Consider the following 16,595-nt stretch of genomic DNA (forward strand, 5'->3'; position numbering starts at 1 on the left):
TTCCTTTCTACTTTCTTTATATTTATTTATTTATACTTTTATTTTCTTTCTTGGTATTTTTATTGCAATTATTAACCCGGATTTCAGGAAATATGTGTACCGACAAATTGCTTTTATAATCAGAAAAGGTGATCAGTCTTCTCAGATTTTACATTACAACCCGTTTAACACAATTTATCACTAATTGAAATCCAAAACAAAGTTTTCAAATTTAATATGGTATTAAGGTAAATCAGTTTTTAATTTTTTACTGATCTAGCTATTTTCCTTATTTTTAATCTGAAGTGCAAGTTTGGTTATGTTGCAAATTACCTTTTATTTCTTTTTTTCATTTATATCTTTCATTCTTTCTTTTTGGACACATTTTTTTTTTTCAAAAATTTTACTTCGGATATTTTTTAAAGTAATTTTTGTGCTGAGATCTTAACTGATAATTTAATTTGTCACAATTAGGAAATTCAAATATTTTATTTCTATTTCTTACGTGTTTTTGAAGTGAATTTGGTTACTAATACTTTTCAATTTTTGTTTGATCATTTTCCTATCTTTATGTTGTTTGTCTATGGAAATATCTAAGCTAGAACTGAGCTATGAACTAATTACCAACATTGGACTTACGCATTAATGTCTGATCGTACTTCAATTTAAATTTTAAAAACAAATATTTTATTCATTTTTCCAAATTTTTTTGATTAGTTTTGACATTTCTTGATTTAATTTTTGCCACACCGAAATTGCATTCACATATCTAAATTAAATTTCTACAATTACTGCAGTTGCATTATGAAGAGGAAAAAAAATTTAAATGGCATTTTCATTTAAACCCTAATCACTGTAAAACAAAAATATAATTTCTACGATTCAAAAAATCATAGAAGCTGTAACACATAAAACAATATGAAAATAATTTCTCGAAACACTTTTCAATCAAATAAATCAATTAACTGAAAATAAAAATTTCAACAGTAAACACGATTAATATATAAAAAATAATTTTTCAATTGAAACATCAAGAATGAAAAAAAATTTAAATAATAATCAATAAAAATTCAAAAAATTGTTTTATGAGAATTGTAAAAAAAAATAAACACAAAAGGATACATGAAAAAGTTCGAATTAGTCCAAGATATTTTGAAAATCACAACATCAGAGATGAGACTGCGTTGAAATTCCTTGAACACAATTCCAAAAACAAAGACGTGAGCTGCTAGGGAAAAAATTTGTTTCTTCGTTAAGGCCCTTTCTACGCTGAAAGACAAGTCAAATTGAAGGAGCTGTGGGTGGGAGAATGGGAGGAATAGGCGTGGACGTTAGTGGACATAGGGGGTGGAGATATACTGAGCGACCATGGAAGTCCGGGTTACATTTTTTGGCAAAACTCAATATTTAAAGGGTGCGCCAAAAATAGATCACGCAACTACGCTTATTACTTTTTCACTATTTTTGGTGTATAAAACGGAGGTAGTGTGATTCCTTGTTACTCCTCTTATTTATTTAATTATTTTTACACCATTCATATTTCTTCATCATTCCAAATATTGGTAATATCAAATAAAATTTAAAATAATGTATGACACTGTCTTTTATTCCTTCATATTAGGAATGCCTTAAAACATTTACTCTGCTCTAGAAAAAGATTTATATTATAAATATTAATAGTCTAACTAACAATAATTTTGTATGAATTGTTTTGGGTCTTTCAATCTTCTTTCTGCGTATCCCCAACAGTAAATAAGTATTACAGTCTCGATATCATTTTGAATTTTCTTTCACTCACGTAACTATGTAATATAGAGTGTATATAGTCATTACATCTCCGAATATTTCAGACCATATTTTACTTAATTAAAATGCGCAAGGGTTTTACCAAACCGGGGACAATTAACTTGCATTTAATGGTGATCCTAAAGGTATATTCAAAGGTTTATTTTATATTTCTGATGTTATTGAAAAATGTGAAAACTGTATTTTTCATGATTCACGACGAATAAATCTTAATGTCTTTTTCTACATTCTCTTGGAGTTTCAATAGATCTAAAAAAATACAACTGAAAAATTAAATTATGAACTTTCAAAAATTTAATTTTAATGTATGCAAAAATTTTTATTTGAAAAAAAAGTAAGTAACTTTAAAATAACACAGTAGTCATTTAAGGATTAAAAGAAAATACAACATAATGTGAAATTAATATTTTTACAATGTATAAGCAAAATTATAAATGTGTTTCTTAAATGTGTGCTCCGTATATTTTATAAAACAATGTGTAATAACAATACTATAGACTAGTTTTTTACATGTTATCAGTTATAAACCGTTATACTAGATTTTTTTTTTTTTTTTTTTTTTTTTGTTAAAGCTATCTTTATCATTTGAAATAGTGCTGCAATTCTAAGACAAGAATTTTGCTTTAAAAATTTTTAAACAGAACTAACGTATAGTTACCATTAAATTACAATTGACAAAAATCAAAGAACAAGCAATTAATCAGAGACCTCTAGAATTTTTGACAATCACAGGTGGTACTTTAGTAAATGAATAAAAGGTAGCATATACTTTCAAATGTAAACATTAATAAGTTTACGAGCAAAACAAAAAGCAAGTTAAAGGAAAAAAATCTATATATCTAACTGGTTCGAGAGGTCCTGGCTAACAAAATTATATACTTACTCTAGCTTTTGAATTGGATTCTTCAAAAATACTTGTAACAACGAGTTAGAGGATGATGTTTTAACATGAGAGTTATGTTAATTTTATTATATGCTGGGTCTTAAAAAATAGTAGTAAAAAAAATATTTTAATATATCATTTCAAAATTAAGTACAATTAATTTCCTTTAACTTTAAATTAATAATTTTATAAACTTTTCTGCATTCAGGTATAGATACTTTAATTTTGTAGATGAAAATAGATGAAAAAAAGCAAACAAAACTGTTAAGCGAGTCTCGCTTTTTATAACACATTGCTTCGTTTCATTAGGCAAAAGCCGAACATTTATTTACTGAAACGAGTACACTATCGCGGTAGTCAACCTTAAAACCGAAAATTAAAAATTTTCTTTCATTTTAATTTCTTTAATTTTATTTTTATTACAAAAATTTTAACGCATCCCATAATTCGCGACACAGAAGAAGTAAGAACCACTGAGCCTACATAGTTTTCAAATAAAACAGAAATCTTTGTACAAATTAAAGAATTTTTGATGAGTTGGGTTAAAAAGTGTTTGATTTAAGTGCTTCACAAAGCAAATGAATAAGTAAAGCAGTTTATACAAAGTAAAATATATCATAAAAACTAGATGAGAAACATTCAAGTAATTTCCTCTAACGAAATCATGCTTTATTAATACCCAAGTACAGATCTCGGCAGTTTTCAATTTATCTCTTTTTATTAGATATAATATTATCATTTTGATAATAACGTATTTTAAACAAACTCTACGTATTCCATGCATACTTTTCCAAACAAAAATGTTTAGCGGGTAGTAAAAGGGTATCCTCTTTTCTTTATTATTTTATTCTCAGACTATTTACAATGACGCGGAAGTAACACTCCCTCCTCCTTCTAGTTGAGGGGAGAGTAAAACTGGTTCTTGAGTCCCGACCCCTCAATCCCTAAGAATTGTCTCCAAACAAATGCCAAGGCTTTTGGAAACCAGCCTCAATCAGAACCATGAGCTTGTAGGGAATAAAAATAATTATTTTAATGATTATCCATAGTAATTTTTTTAAAATTTTTTAATGCTTTCTTAATTTATAATATTATTTTTATAAAATTAGTTTATTTTATTATTAATATTTTATTATTTTCAGTTTATTTTACATTATAATTTGTTTAAATTATTACTTTTATTTTCTCCTCAATGCTTTAGCATGAAAAGCATACTTATTAAAATTAATTTTTAATACTTTTTTCTTCAAATTTTGTAAAAAAAAATTAAAAATTAATTAAATTTACTTTTGAATCCAAATATATGACATACATAAAGAAATTCCATGATTAATGCAATTACTCTCACCTAATAAACATTAAAACTAGTAGACATTTACAATAAAACAAGCTAATCTGCTCTTGATATTTAATTACAATCCATTTAATTACAAAATGTATAAGATGTAGAAAAGGGATGAAAGAGTTGAAAACAAACGAAGATATTTATCTCAACTACATGTTTATTATGCCATAGTGTTTTAACTAATAAAATCCAATAAATGCGTTATAGAGTATTTGAAATCAAAATCTCGGATAATATCTAAGTGAAGTTCTTAAATCAAGTCATTGTCCCTTTTCATCTTTAGTTATATTATTTAATCAAGATGACAGATTGGGTCACTGAAGTATTCCTAATTCGATAACATCCTAACGAAATTAAATACTTAATATCCCCTCAAAAAATAGTATACTATCCCCTCAATATATATTGAGGGGTTATTAAGAATTTAATTTCGTTAGGATGCTAAAAATAACAGGCAATTGCGAGGATTGGAGAACGAATCGAGTATGAAACAAAGCCTTCTAGTAATTCATATTATCACAATATATAATGTATTGCTCGATATGTGTTAATATATGATATATTGCTCGGTATGTGTTAATATATAATATATTACTCGATATGTGTTAATATATAATATGTTTCTCGGTATGTGTTAATATGTAATATATTGCTCGATATGTGATAATATCCTATATATAGACTATCAGCAGCGTTTATTTCCGATGACAACAGTCAACAATACATTTAAAATTTAGTGCAAAAGAAATTAAACTATAAAAACTGGGGTATTAGTGAAAAAAGTGAATTAGAACAATATCACGAGTAATTGAGTAGTTCCGGAGTGCGAGTATTTGGAGAGCGACTGCAAACAGAAGGATGTACTCCCAATTTTCTAAAAATGCATTGTAGAATCTGTGAAGAAGCTAACTATTTTCAATGATAGTTTAATTTATTCTGCTTCAAAGAGTGAAAAACATGAATTATATTATGTATAACTTTTCACTCTAAAAAATAAATAACTTAAAGCTATTATATCGAATTTAGTTTTTAAAGTTTTTGAATAATATAATTAAAACAGGGGATCTGGGTAAATACCTTAATCATGATAATCCTAAATGCTAATAAAAAATACTATATTATATATATATATATATATATATATATATATATATATATATATATATATATATATATATATATATATATATATATATATATATATATATATATATATATATATATATATTGTGTGCACAAGGGATGCTGTGAGTACTTTATTCTTTAGACATAACTCAGAAACGCATTTTTCTTAAAAACAAATACATAAGTAATTGAATCAAAAAAATTCCCAGAATGATTAAAGGGGCCAGGATAGCCTGGTTGGCAGGGCACTGAGCTCATGTCACGTTAAATCTGTCGATTCGGAAGTCCTTCAGGAGTCTCCTTGTCTTTTGGATTGGTTCAAATTACAAGGCTATGGAGTTAAACATTAGTAGTCGTAAATTTAAAATTGGGTCAATTGTTCAACGATGGTTATAAAATATAATTACAAAAGATCAGTGGTAGCTCAGGATAAAAAGCTCGCCTCCCAAATGAGGAGAACCAATTTCGAATCTCAGCGATGGCTGGTAGATATGAATTTTGCACCTGGCGACTCTCCAACCGCAGTACTGTTTTAAAATATATCCAGTGGTGGACGGACCCTGGGTTAGAGTCCCCTTGCAGTTGAGCTAACCGTAAGAAGTTTTCGTGGTTTTTCTCTCTATGTACAGCAAGCGCAAATTAGTACCATTAAAACACCTTTCACGGAGACTAGTTTCTCGCAATGCTTGATCTAAGAGTTCTCTTGTCTTCTGGGTTAGGTTCAAAATTACAAGACTATTAAATTGAACAATGATAGTTGCAGACTGAGAACTAGGTCGGCTTTTCAACACCGGTTATAAAATTAAATAAAATAATTATAAAGAGAGCTACGGAGGCCAAGGGGATAAGGCATACGCTTTCCAATTTGAAGATCCAGGTTCGAGCCAGGAGGTGACTGGTTGATACGAAGTTAGAATTCCATTTTCAGTTGAGCGAAATGTGGGAGATTTTTGTGGTTTTCTTCGCCATGTAATGTGAATGCCGGTTATTAGTTTAATGAAGCTACGAAGGTTAGTTTGTTTCAATGCTGGATCCAGGAGTTCCATTGAATTCTGGTTTATTGTTTTAGATTAATCAGCTTCGAAATGATAAGAGACTTTAAAAGTTATAACTAATTAAAATAAGTCTAACATTGATTTTATAAAAAATTTGCTATATAATTTCTGATTAAAATACGTATTTACAAACTAATTTAATCTATCATGATTAACTTAATATTAGTCGATTCTTCACTACTTGTAAAAGTATTGAATGTCTGTTATATAAATTGAAAACAAATCGCTGAGCGTAGTAAATGGCATACAAATATTTTCGGCATGCTCATTTAAAATTTCTTCAAATTTAAAATCTTTATTGTAAGAAATGTACTCACAATATTTAAAAATATGAATATGTTATCAAAATATTTGGCAATCCTTGGTAGTTTAAAGTTATTGTATGAAAAAAGGATTTACTAGAAATTAAATGGTTATTAGAAAACGAAGCAGGGGTATTAGTTTATCGACATTTCAGTTGCTGATAGATATGGTTGTATGTATGTATAATAATCGGTCAAAATAATCGAAACAATCCACTACTAATGCATTTTTTCATATTTTTCAAGGAATACTTAGAAAATTATTTTAGAACTTTTGAAGTGTTAAAGTCATGCGTTTTCTCATATATATTAATAAAGTTTAAAGCTTTTAGAGATTTGAGGGACCGGTAAAAAATTAGGAACCAAGAATAATGTTTTTGAATACCTTATTCGAAAACAATAAGTGAAAAGCTTATGAATCATGTCAATAACGTTGATTATCATATGAAATAACAATCGTATACATACTAATATAATTAAACTTCTGTTATAAAACAATCTGATTTTTTTAATATTTCGAAAAGTTGTTTTATTAGGCATCAAAAAGTCTTATTTTAGTTTTATTATACATAAAAGCTAAGCAAGCGAGGCATCTTAGTTCATAGTATTCCACCATCTCATTTTAGTTGAAAGATCATCTTCTTCCCTATATTAGTCCCTGCTAGTACAACTACACATTTGAATAGCCAGAAAAAAACCGGTTTTATGCATATACCCTATAGTAACAGGAAGAGATGGATACAGTTTCTTGTTTTTCTTATATTCATTATTTAGCTTATTTCCTTTTTCTTTTCTTTTTTTTTCTTTTCAGTTTTCGTTTCTTATACTGTTTACGCTGTTTCGAAAATATAAAGTAAACGCGCGAGGGTGGCGAGATGCGAATACATGGGGAGGGGACATAAAGATTGTATACAACTGGAAATTGTATTAGTATAAATTATTTATTTCCGAAATCTTATCAATAATGATTTACTATATTTTATTATTTTCTTTAAAAAAACTGGCAACTGTCAGGAAAAAAATTAAGATCGTAAGGAATAAAATAAGATTTCACTATTTGTGATTACAAAATAATCATCAACATTTATTTTTTTCGGATAAAAAAACTGTCCCGTATCTTTATTATAACTGTCCGAAAATATATTGATATTTATGGATTAAAAATAAGAAATGATTTTCTTACCGGTTTCCAATATTTTCATTTTTTTTTCTCCCTTCTTTTACTTCTTTTTTTTTTTAGTAATTGTCGTTGAACAGCCAACCCAATTTCCAGCATATGACTACCAACTCCGTAGCCTTGTACTTTTGAACACAATCCAGAAGACAAAGTAACTCTTCAATCAAGTATTGGGAGAAAATTTGCCTTCGTGGAGAACGTTTTGAAAGAACTAACACGTCTTTGCGTTAGGTGGACATGAAAACCACGAAAACCTACCACGGATAGTCCTAACGGATCCATGATCCGTCTGATTTTTTATTAGCATTGCGCTCGGTGTGAGCCGTGGGCGGATTTCGTATGACCAACTATCACTTGGATTCGAAATCGAATCACCTCATTTGGAGGAGAGCACTCTATCCCCTAAACAACCACGGCTCTTCCATTTTGATATGTATGTTACCGGCAAAGTTTGTAAGTCAACATTCTGTGAAATGTCAAGGCGTTGTTATACCTAAACTAGCCAGTGCCTGAAAGGACTCTTATTTCTCACATTTTCTAAGCATTCAATGTAATGAAAAACCTGCAAAGTAAAAAATATGTCTATGATTCGTTTCGAATGTAATGAAATGTAATTCAAACGTCTTTGAAGCTTACCATATCAGAGCAAGCAGATTAATTCTTCAAGGCATAAATTTTGTTTTATCCAACTTTCATTTTCTCTACGCATCTTGAATACATTTATTTAATGGCACTCTCATTATTTTTTACAAATAACATTTAAATTATTGAGGAATGCGCGTGATTTACAGAATAGCCTTATCAGGATTTTTTTTTCTTACTTTGCCTAAATATCATTTGTCATTCTATAGAATGTGTAGCTATTACATATAGTGTCTAGGGAAAGTATGTAATAATTCTCATATTTCGTGCTTGGCAAAAAAAAAAAAAAAAAAAAAAAAAACTGGCATTCTATGATCATGTAATGCCGGTGTTTTATACTTTACCCCGGTAACAAATGTATTATTTATTGAATGTATTATTTATAGGAAAATGTATTATTTATTGAAGGGGTAAATCATGTGTTATTTTCTGAATACAAATTCATGTATCTAGTTTCAAAAGTTTAATTTAGAATTATTAAATAATGTAATTTCTCATTCCATCGAAATTAGATTATTCCATTAAATAATCAGCGCAATTTCCCATTAGAAAATTTATATTTTTTCTGAATTTTTTTGTGAGTTTGCTATAAAAATTGCGAATAATAAAAAAATTAATAACAGTACATATTTTTACTTTTAAGAAGAAAATAATGTTTACTATTCGTTGAATTAAAAAAAAATTGTATTATGCTAATAACCTGAAAGTTGTAAAAATCGCAGAATCAATTTATTCTAAATAAAGCTTCATATAACTTTTCCCCTGAATTCCTGTTTTTAATGTATGGGTAAATGTATATTTTGTAAACTCAATTTAAATAAAATTTATTGAGAGTAAATCAGAAAATTTCACAGTTTATGTTTTTAAATTTGTGAAATTTTTTTACCGATAACTCAAAAATAATTTATTAAAAACTTTTGCAAATTTTCCGATTTGTAGATTTCTATATTTTAATGAAAGAAATACAGAATCATTCATTCAGGGGAAGGGGGTTGATTATGAGACGGACGCGCTGCCTAGTTCGCTATCGAGGCTCGGTGAGGGGTTACTAACTGCTGACTAAATAATAATAATAATAATAAAGTATAGTGTCTTAATACCAGAATAATGTCTATAATACCAGATTTCAATGCATACCCATAATATTAATTCTTATCCTTTATTCCGGAACTTTAAGAATCGAAGACGTAAAGCGTTTTCCAAAATAAAATTCGCAAAACACTAAGAAATTTCTACAAGTAAAGAAAATTACTTATTCTACCAGTAAGGAGAGGCTAAAATTTGGCTACTTTTTTCGAATGAACCGCCATTCCTTAAACCAATCAGTGACCAGCCGACTAAGGGGGTTGCTTTTTTTTCACTTCGCATAATTGGGTAAATCAACGCCTTCATTGTAGGTGGCAGCACAATAACTCAGTTAGCTTAGATTTAAAGTTCACATTTCGTGATGTCTTTGTACCATTTTTCTCGGTCAAATTTAAAAATAATTCTGTTCTTTTTTTTTTAAATGAAAGATAAGAATTTAACCTTAATTTTCCCTTCTTAAGAACTAGATGAGAGAAAAACTACTATGGATAAAAACTGTTGGAAGTTGGAATGAGTTTTTCGAATTTAAAAAATAGTAAAAAATTTTTTTAATTTAATTCCAGACAGGATAATAAAGATATTTTTATTTCCTTTCGTTTCCAAAAAACGGAATGTTATTATCTTGAAAATTGACGATTTTATGCAGTACTGAACTGTCCATAGAATAACATGGGGGTTGCTTTTCTCCCGATCGAGCGAGCGAACGGCCTTAAGATGAATCGTAAATTAACACCAATAGTGACGGAGAAATTGAAGCTTATTTTTCTTTTGAATGTCGAATATTTAAGTAGACCATCGTGGGTGTGAGAACAATTATTCATCGACGATAAGATCCAGCTCAGCACTTAAGAGTGGCAAAATCAACGCTTTCTCAAAGGGATAGTTTCAATAAAACATTTTAATTAACAGGAATTCGATGCAGTTTTTTTCTTTTTAGTCCAAGGAAGGAATTGAAGCTCAGCTTTCTAGTATTCTCAGGAACGTAGACAAAATATGCAGCATAGACATGGAAAACGGATGATCGTTTAGTTCCACTGTGCGTAGGTATAATTTATAATAAACTAAACGTTTGATGATTGAAGAGATTATTTTTTTTTTGATGAAGATACAGGATGAATTAATTATTGCCATAAGTTGAAGAAGAATTTGACTGCTTATTTACCAAATGTCCATTTGAATAAATGATTTAAAGTTATTCCATATTTTTGAAGTACCCTCTTCCGAAGTTGATTTATTTAATTTCAAATGAGATATTAAATATCTTTAATGTACCGTACGAACTGTACCCCTTCCCGACCGTTAAATCCTGGCGACTTATAACGTCGTTGCCGAGTGGAAGGATTAAAACAGGTCATAGGTCGGGAAGGAGGGTACAAAATTTATTTATTAATTATTAGACAAGAGCAGTCATGAGAGTGAGTGAAAGTGCACATGAAAAGTTGCGCTCCTTGGTTATATGTTAGGGAAAATCTTGCAAAGTAAAATCCGTAAAATGTCTTAATTTAGGGAAAGAGGGAAATCTTAGTAGTTGCTATTGGTTTATGAAATAGATCGAACGTTTCCCACACAAGAGCAAAGGGAAAAATGTCCTGCTCTTAATTAAATGCATAGTTGAGCCAAAAATAGATTTAAGAACAGGATGTGGCTTTTAAAAGTGTGAGAAAGTATTTCAAATAGAATAATTAATTAGGAATAAAGTAGGAGTTGTTTTATAGCAAAGAAACTAACATAAAAAGATTAATTGAAGCTTTTTATGTTACATATATATATATATATATATATATATATATATATATATATATATATATATATATATATATATATATATATATATATATATATATATATATATATATATATATATATATATATATATATTTCAATAGCCATAGTGAAATCAACAATTTTTCTTCTACCTATGATCATTATAAACTTGGTACTATTTTTGTGCGAAAATTCCTCGTCATTGATGTCATCAATATATATATTGTATTTAGACAAAATAAGTTTATACAGGGTTTAAACTCAAAAAAAAAGCCAAGAAATAAATAATATTGATATAAATGGTGATTTTCCGGTTGCATATTACCGTATGATCAATTACAAGAAGTTTAAACAGTAACTATAAAATGAACAATCAAAATTGCTCAAAAAGTTGTTCAAAAGCTAAATTAAATTTATTTTATTTTGCGTCGAAATTATATGAATGTAGTAGAAACTTTCTCTTTGTTTAATTGATAACATAGGGAAATTAAGCAATATATTACGCTTTTAAATTACTTACAAAAGTAATTAGGACCGAGATTGTAATATAAACTAATTATAGTTTTGAAATAAAGTTCTAGCATGAAATTCTTGGAAAACTGAGACCATATTTAGTAATTATGAATTAGCGTGCAATGTCACTTTTCCATTAACTTCAATAAATTATTCTTGCATAAATAAATAGTTTCTGCAAATATTTGCATAATAATACGCATAGTTGAAAATATGTTAGGTTATTTTTTATTTTGTTCGTGAAAAGATATCTCCAGCTGGGCGGCGCAAATAAATCAGTCTTTGTCTGTAAAAAAAGAATGAATAGAGCAGGTTTTTTTTGTATTTGAGGAGCAAGATTCACCATTCTTTTATCTTTATGTGATAGTTTTGAACTATTTTGTTGTGTATAAACAATTTAAAAAATGATGTGAAAGTTTTTTTTTTATTTCTTTATGTTAAGAATTTAATTGCTGAAATTACTCTATTCACATTTTCAATAAGTCATAATGCATGAATAAATATGAGTTTGTTTTATTTGAGGAACAAATTTGCAAATTTGTTCTTCAAATAAAACAAAATCCACACAAGAAAAATTCAAATGTGAGCTTCTTAATAAAACTCAATTTTTTTTTTCTTTTGATTATTTAAAATTAAAATATAACTTTAAAAGAAATGAGAAAATAAATCTCGTATTAATTAGTGCGATTTTTTACTTTAATGAATAACGTTATTGAGATCAAAATATTTTTTTTGGAATTGAGAAACTCTTTAGAACTATTGCACTAATGCTTATGTAGTAATGTAGATATTATTGTACTGGAGTAGATACAAAATGCATAATGAAAAGAAAGATAAAGATATAATTTGAGTTAAGTTTGATAAAATTACCTTACTTTAGATGCTAAAAAGTAACGTTAAGGGCTCAAGGGGTTTTCTTTGAACATGCCAGTCGATAATTTAATTACAAAATCAGACATGAAATATGTCTGTGTTGCACTAGTGCTTTTATTATCGTAATTATAATCACGCGTAATCGTATTTTGTACTCTCCAGAAATCTAACCATAGTCTAGAATTCTGCCAGAAGAGCTGTTGAGAATTGACCGATGATATTGAAAGTTGGAAATTTTTGATTTCAAATTTAATAGTCACGAAAATTGTGTAGCTTAGTATTCAAAACTGTTTTCATCCTCAACGTAATAATTTTTACAACTGATAAAAAATTACAAATAAGTTTTTTTTGGCACAAGATTACCTTTTTGAGTAAATTAGTTTGGTAATTTTTGCAGAATAATTTTTATTCTCAAAATATGAGGAAAAAAACAGAAAAATTAATAAGGATGACAGCTGATTAAAAATTACAAATAAGTTTTTTTTTGCACACGATTACCTCTTTGAATAAATTAGTCTCGTAATTTTTCCAAAATTGTTTTTATTCTCAAAATATAAGAAAATAAAACAGAAAAATTAATAAGGGCGACATATAGAAGAAATATGGCTAAATAAAAAGGTTGTATCTTAGTTAGTGAAAATCTTGTCATCTTCTATAAAATGCTAAACCATGCTTTCTTAAAATAGTTCTTAGATACAATAGATTTTTGAAAAAAGTATTTTCATTGTTTCTTTCCTTGAAGTCCCAAGTTATTTAGAGAGAACTGAAAAAAGAAGGAACAAATAAGAAAAAAATTTGAATTATGACAAACGAAACAAGTTTTGACAATCTAACGACTTCGATCTCTCTTAAGGGATGTCCGGATGTTTTAAAATGATGAAGCTCTAGAATTTTATTCTTCAAATATTTGGAAGAGAATCTCAATGGTTATATCAAAATAAACATTTAATTCCGCAAAGAAAGTTGAAACATGGCAAATCTTCTCTGAAATTATTTTGCACAATATAGTTTTAATTGATTTTCATATGATTTCACTCGAGTATTTTTTTTATGCTGTTAACAAAAACATATTTTCGAAGATAATGCATTACGCAATATTTTTTTTTACTTATTCAGAAAAAAAATTGGAAACTGCGTGAAATATCAATTAAATCCATGAAATGAATGTAGAAAATACTCATGTTATTGAAATATTAGCTCTTGGCCTAAATTACAGAAATAGTGATTGCTTTTAAAAGGGAGTTACCAATTCAAGACTCATACAGAAATTACCCGTGTCATTGAATACCTCTTAGACGTAATTTAAGCAATAGTATTTGGCCAACTAATGTACTAGATTGATATTAAAAGGGAGTTATCATCATGCTAGATTCATGTGCAAGAATTACTCAAGTTATTGAAATATTAGCTCTTAGTCTTAACTAAAAAAATTATAATTGGTCAGCTGATGTACTAGCATTGCTTTTAAAAAGAAGTCATGCAGTTTCCAATTGACAACTTTAATTTGAAAGACAAATAATACTCTCTTGGCAATTTAAAGCTATTACGAATGGGAGGGTGATGTTATTGAAATTGTAACAAACAGCTATCATTATTATATCTCAATCAAAAGTGAACCAATAAACTAGATATATATTCAGGAGGAGTTGGCAGGCAACTTATCAAAGCAACTAGCAAGAGTAACTTATCAAAAATTGGTTAAACATTGGAACATTGTCTTAGCCAAACATATTGTGATGTTGATAATTAACATTTGCAATGAAACAGGAGGCTATTCTACTCATTGAAAAAACTCCTCAGAGCTCTCAAAATAGATAAATGAATCGATTAATGAGATAGCATTGCTTTCAAGGCTTTGATTGGCGAGAAACACAAACTAACTGGCCAGTTACAGTTTAGGCTCTAGCTTGACAAATAATACGTGGAAATATAAACTGCTTTTACGCAGAAGTTTACCAGCTACGCCCGTAAATTTCTTGACTTTTCTGAAAACCGGCATGTGGGTTATTAGATCTCAAATAAAATCATTAAACTTAAGTGAAAATAATTCCAAAATGTCTAGTGAAATATATATTAAGACTTAACATTGGTTTAAATTATTTTATGAAAGTCTGAAATGAATTTGGAGGAATTCGAGCAGTTATTTAAAATGTCTTTTCAGCTTTTGCCGCTGAATAAAACTTTGATTGAATTAGATTGGGTACTTTTTTTACATAATCTCTTTTGTTTCATTACAAAATGGCTCTACCAAATATCAGAAATTATATTAAACTAAGAACAGAAAACTATAGACCTAATACAGGGAAATATAAGTATAATGTAATATATATATAGAGAGAAGAAAATAAGAAAAAAAATATTGGACAATATGTCAAAAGAAGTAATTTTCGTGAGAGTAAAGCTAATATTTTTGTGAATGAGAGAAAGAATAAAAGGAGCCCTTTATAACTGAGCCAAATAGAAATATTGATCATTAGAAAAAGAAATAATACCTGTTACAATAAGTTGCCCAGAACTAACACTTGGGGTTACACTTCCAGTTAGTGTATTCTTGATCAAACACCTATATTTTCTGAAACTGTCACTGCGAGCTGCATTTCTGATATGTAATTCTCCATCTTTTAATACAATATATTTGGCACCTGGAACAAAGAATTTTTAAATAGTAAGACTGCTTAGATATTTAAAAAAAACATTTTTGAGTTAAAAACATCAGCTAATTCTTGCTTTATATATATATATATATATATATATATATATATATATATATATATATATATATATATATATATATATATATATATATATATATATATATATATATATATATATATATATATATATATATATATATATATATATATATATATATATATATATATATATATATATATATATATATATATATATATATACAATTCTTAGTATATTGTAATTGTAAATATAAATATAGTCTGGCTGATATAATCTGACATCAAAATCTATGTAGCTAAATTAAACAAAGGAATACTTATTTTGCAATTTCTAGAATTAAAAAAAATTTGTTCCGAATAAAAATTTTGTAAAACATTCACATATTTTTAATGATGTATTTATTAAATGTAAAAAAAAAATTGAAAGAATGATAATATTCCCTTTATTAATAACATAATGTGTTCCAAATATAAGGAAGATGTCTGAATGTATGTATTTTATTCAAAAAAATTGACCGTTTATGTTTATTTTGAAATATGGGTAAGCTAATTTGGATATATAGTTTTTAATAATCACAGAAGCCTCACATCATCGGGCAAGGTGAACAACGTCTTAAAACTTATTATTAACTAATTGTTACTTATAAAATTGAATTAAATTTAGTATAAAAATACGTTCTTCAAAATATTGTTAATTTTAAAATAATTATCCTTTATTGTAATAAATTCATATATTCCGATTTCTCCCGTTTTATAGATGGATGTTTTTAAATATTTAAAGTGGTAACAAATGTTGCACTTGGTTATTTCCTTTCTGATATTATACAGTTGATTCCCAAACGATTCGTTAACAATACATTAACAATTGAAATAAATTCATTTCACCTGATATACATTTCACCTGATCAATCTGAATTCACCTGATTACAGATTTTAAATGATGGAAAATTGAAATAAACTTTTCCCACTTCAATTTTTATTGCACGAATATTTTAAGTAATGAACGAATCTTCAATTTCTGCCTAGCTAAATATGAAAATCTTGCATTAAAATTCCCACACATCTTATTAAACTTTATTAGTATTAACAAAACAAAACGAATTTCAATCATTTATTAACCATCACTATATGTTATTACGTAAAAGAACCTATGATCATTTTCAGAGCTTTAATTGATAAAATCATTTAAAACTAACATTATGCAGCTGATATAATTTGCTTCGTTTATTTTGTTTCGTATTATGTCACTAAAATTTCGTTCAAATTTTTTGTAGAATGGTAAATTTTGTGTAACGTTTGCACGTTTAGTCACAAGACCAAATACTAGACATTTAAGTAGCAAATAGAAAAAA

At 27.6% G+C, this 16,595-nt stretch overlaps 1 protein-coding gene across 1 annotated transcript in view; it reads right to left on the reverse strand.

Annotated features, from left to right (window-relative positions):
- Window positions 1-16,595, reverse strand: part of LOC122271584 (cell adhesion molecule Dscam1) — a 445,844-nt gene that overhangs the window by 268,824 nt on the left and 160,425 nt on the right. The window contains exon 4 of the mRNA XM_071184629.2: window positions 15,043-15,192. Coding sequence (XP_071040730.2) covers window positions 15,043-15,192 — 150 coding nt within the window. The remainder of the gene's footprint in view (window positions 1-15,042; window positions 15,193-16,595) is intronic.

Source organism: Parasteatoda tepidariorum, chromosome 10 (genome assembly GCF_982258835.1).
Source record: "Parasteatoda tepidariorum strain Cologne lab strain chromosome 10, Ptep-v5.0, whole genome shotgun sequence".
Classification (NCBI taxonomy): Eukaryota; Metazoa; Arthropoda; class Arachnida; order Araneae; family Theridiidae; genus Parasteatoda; species Parasteatoda tepidariorum.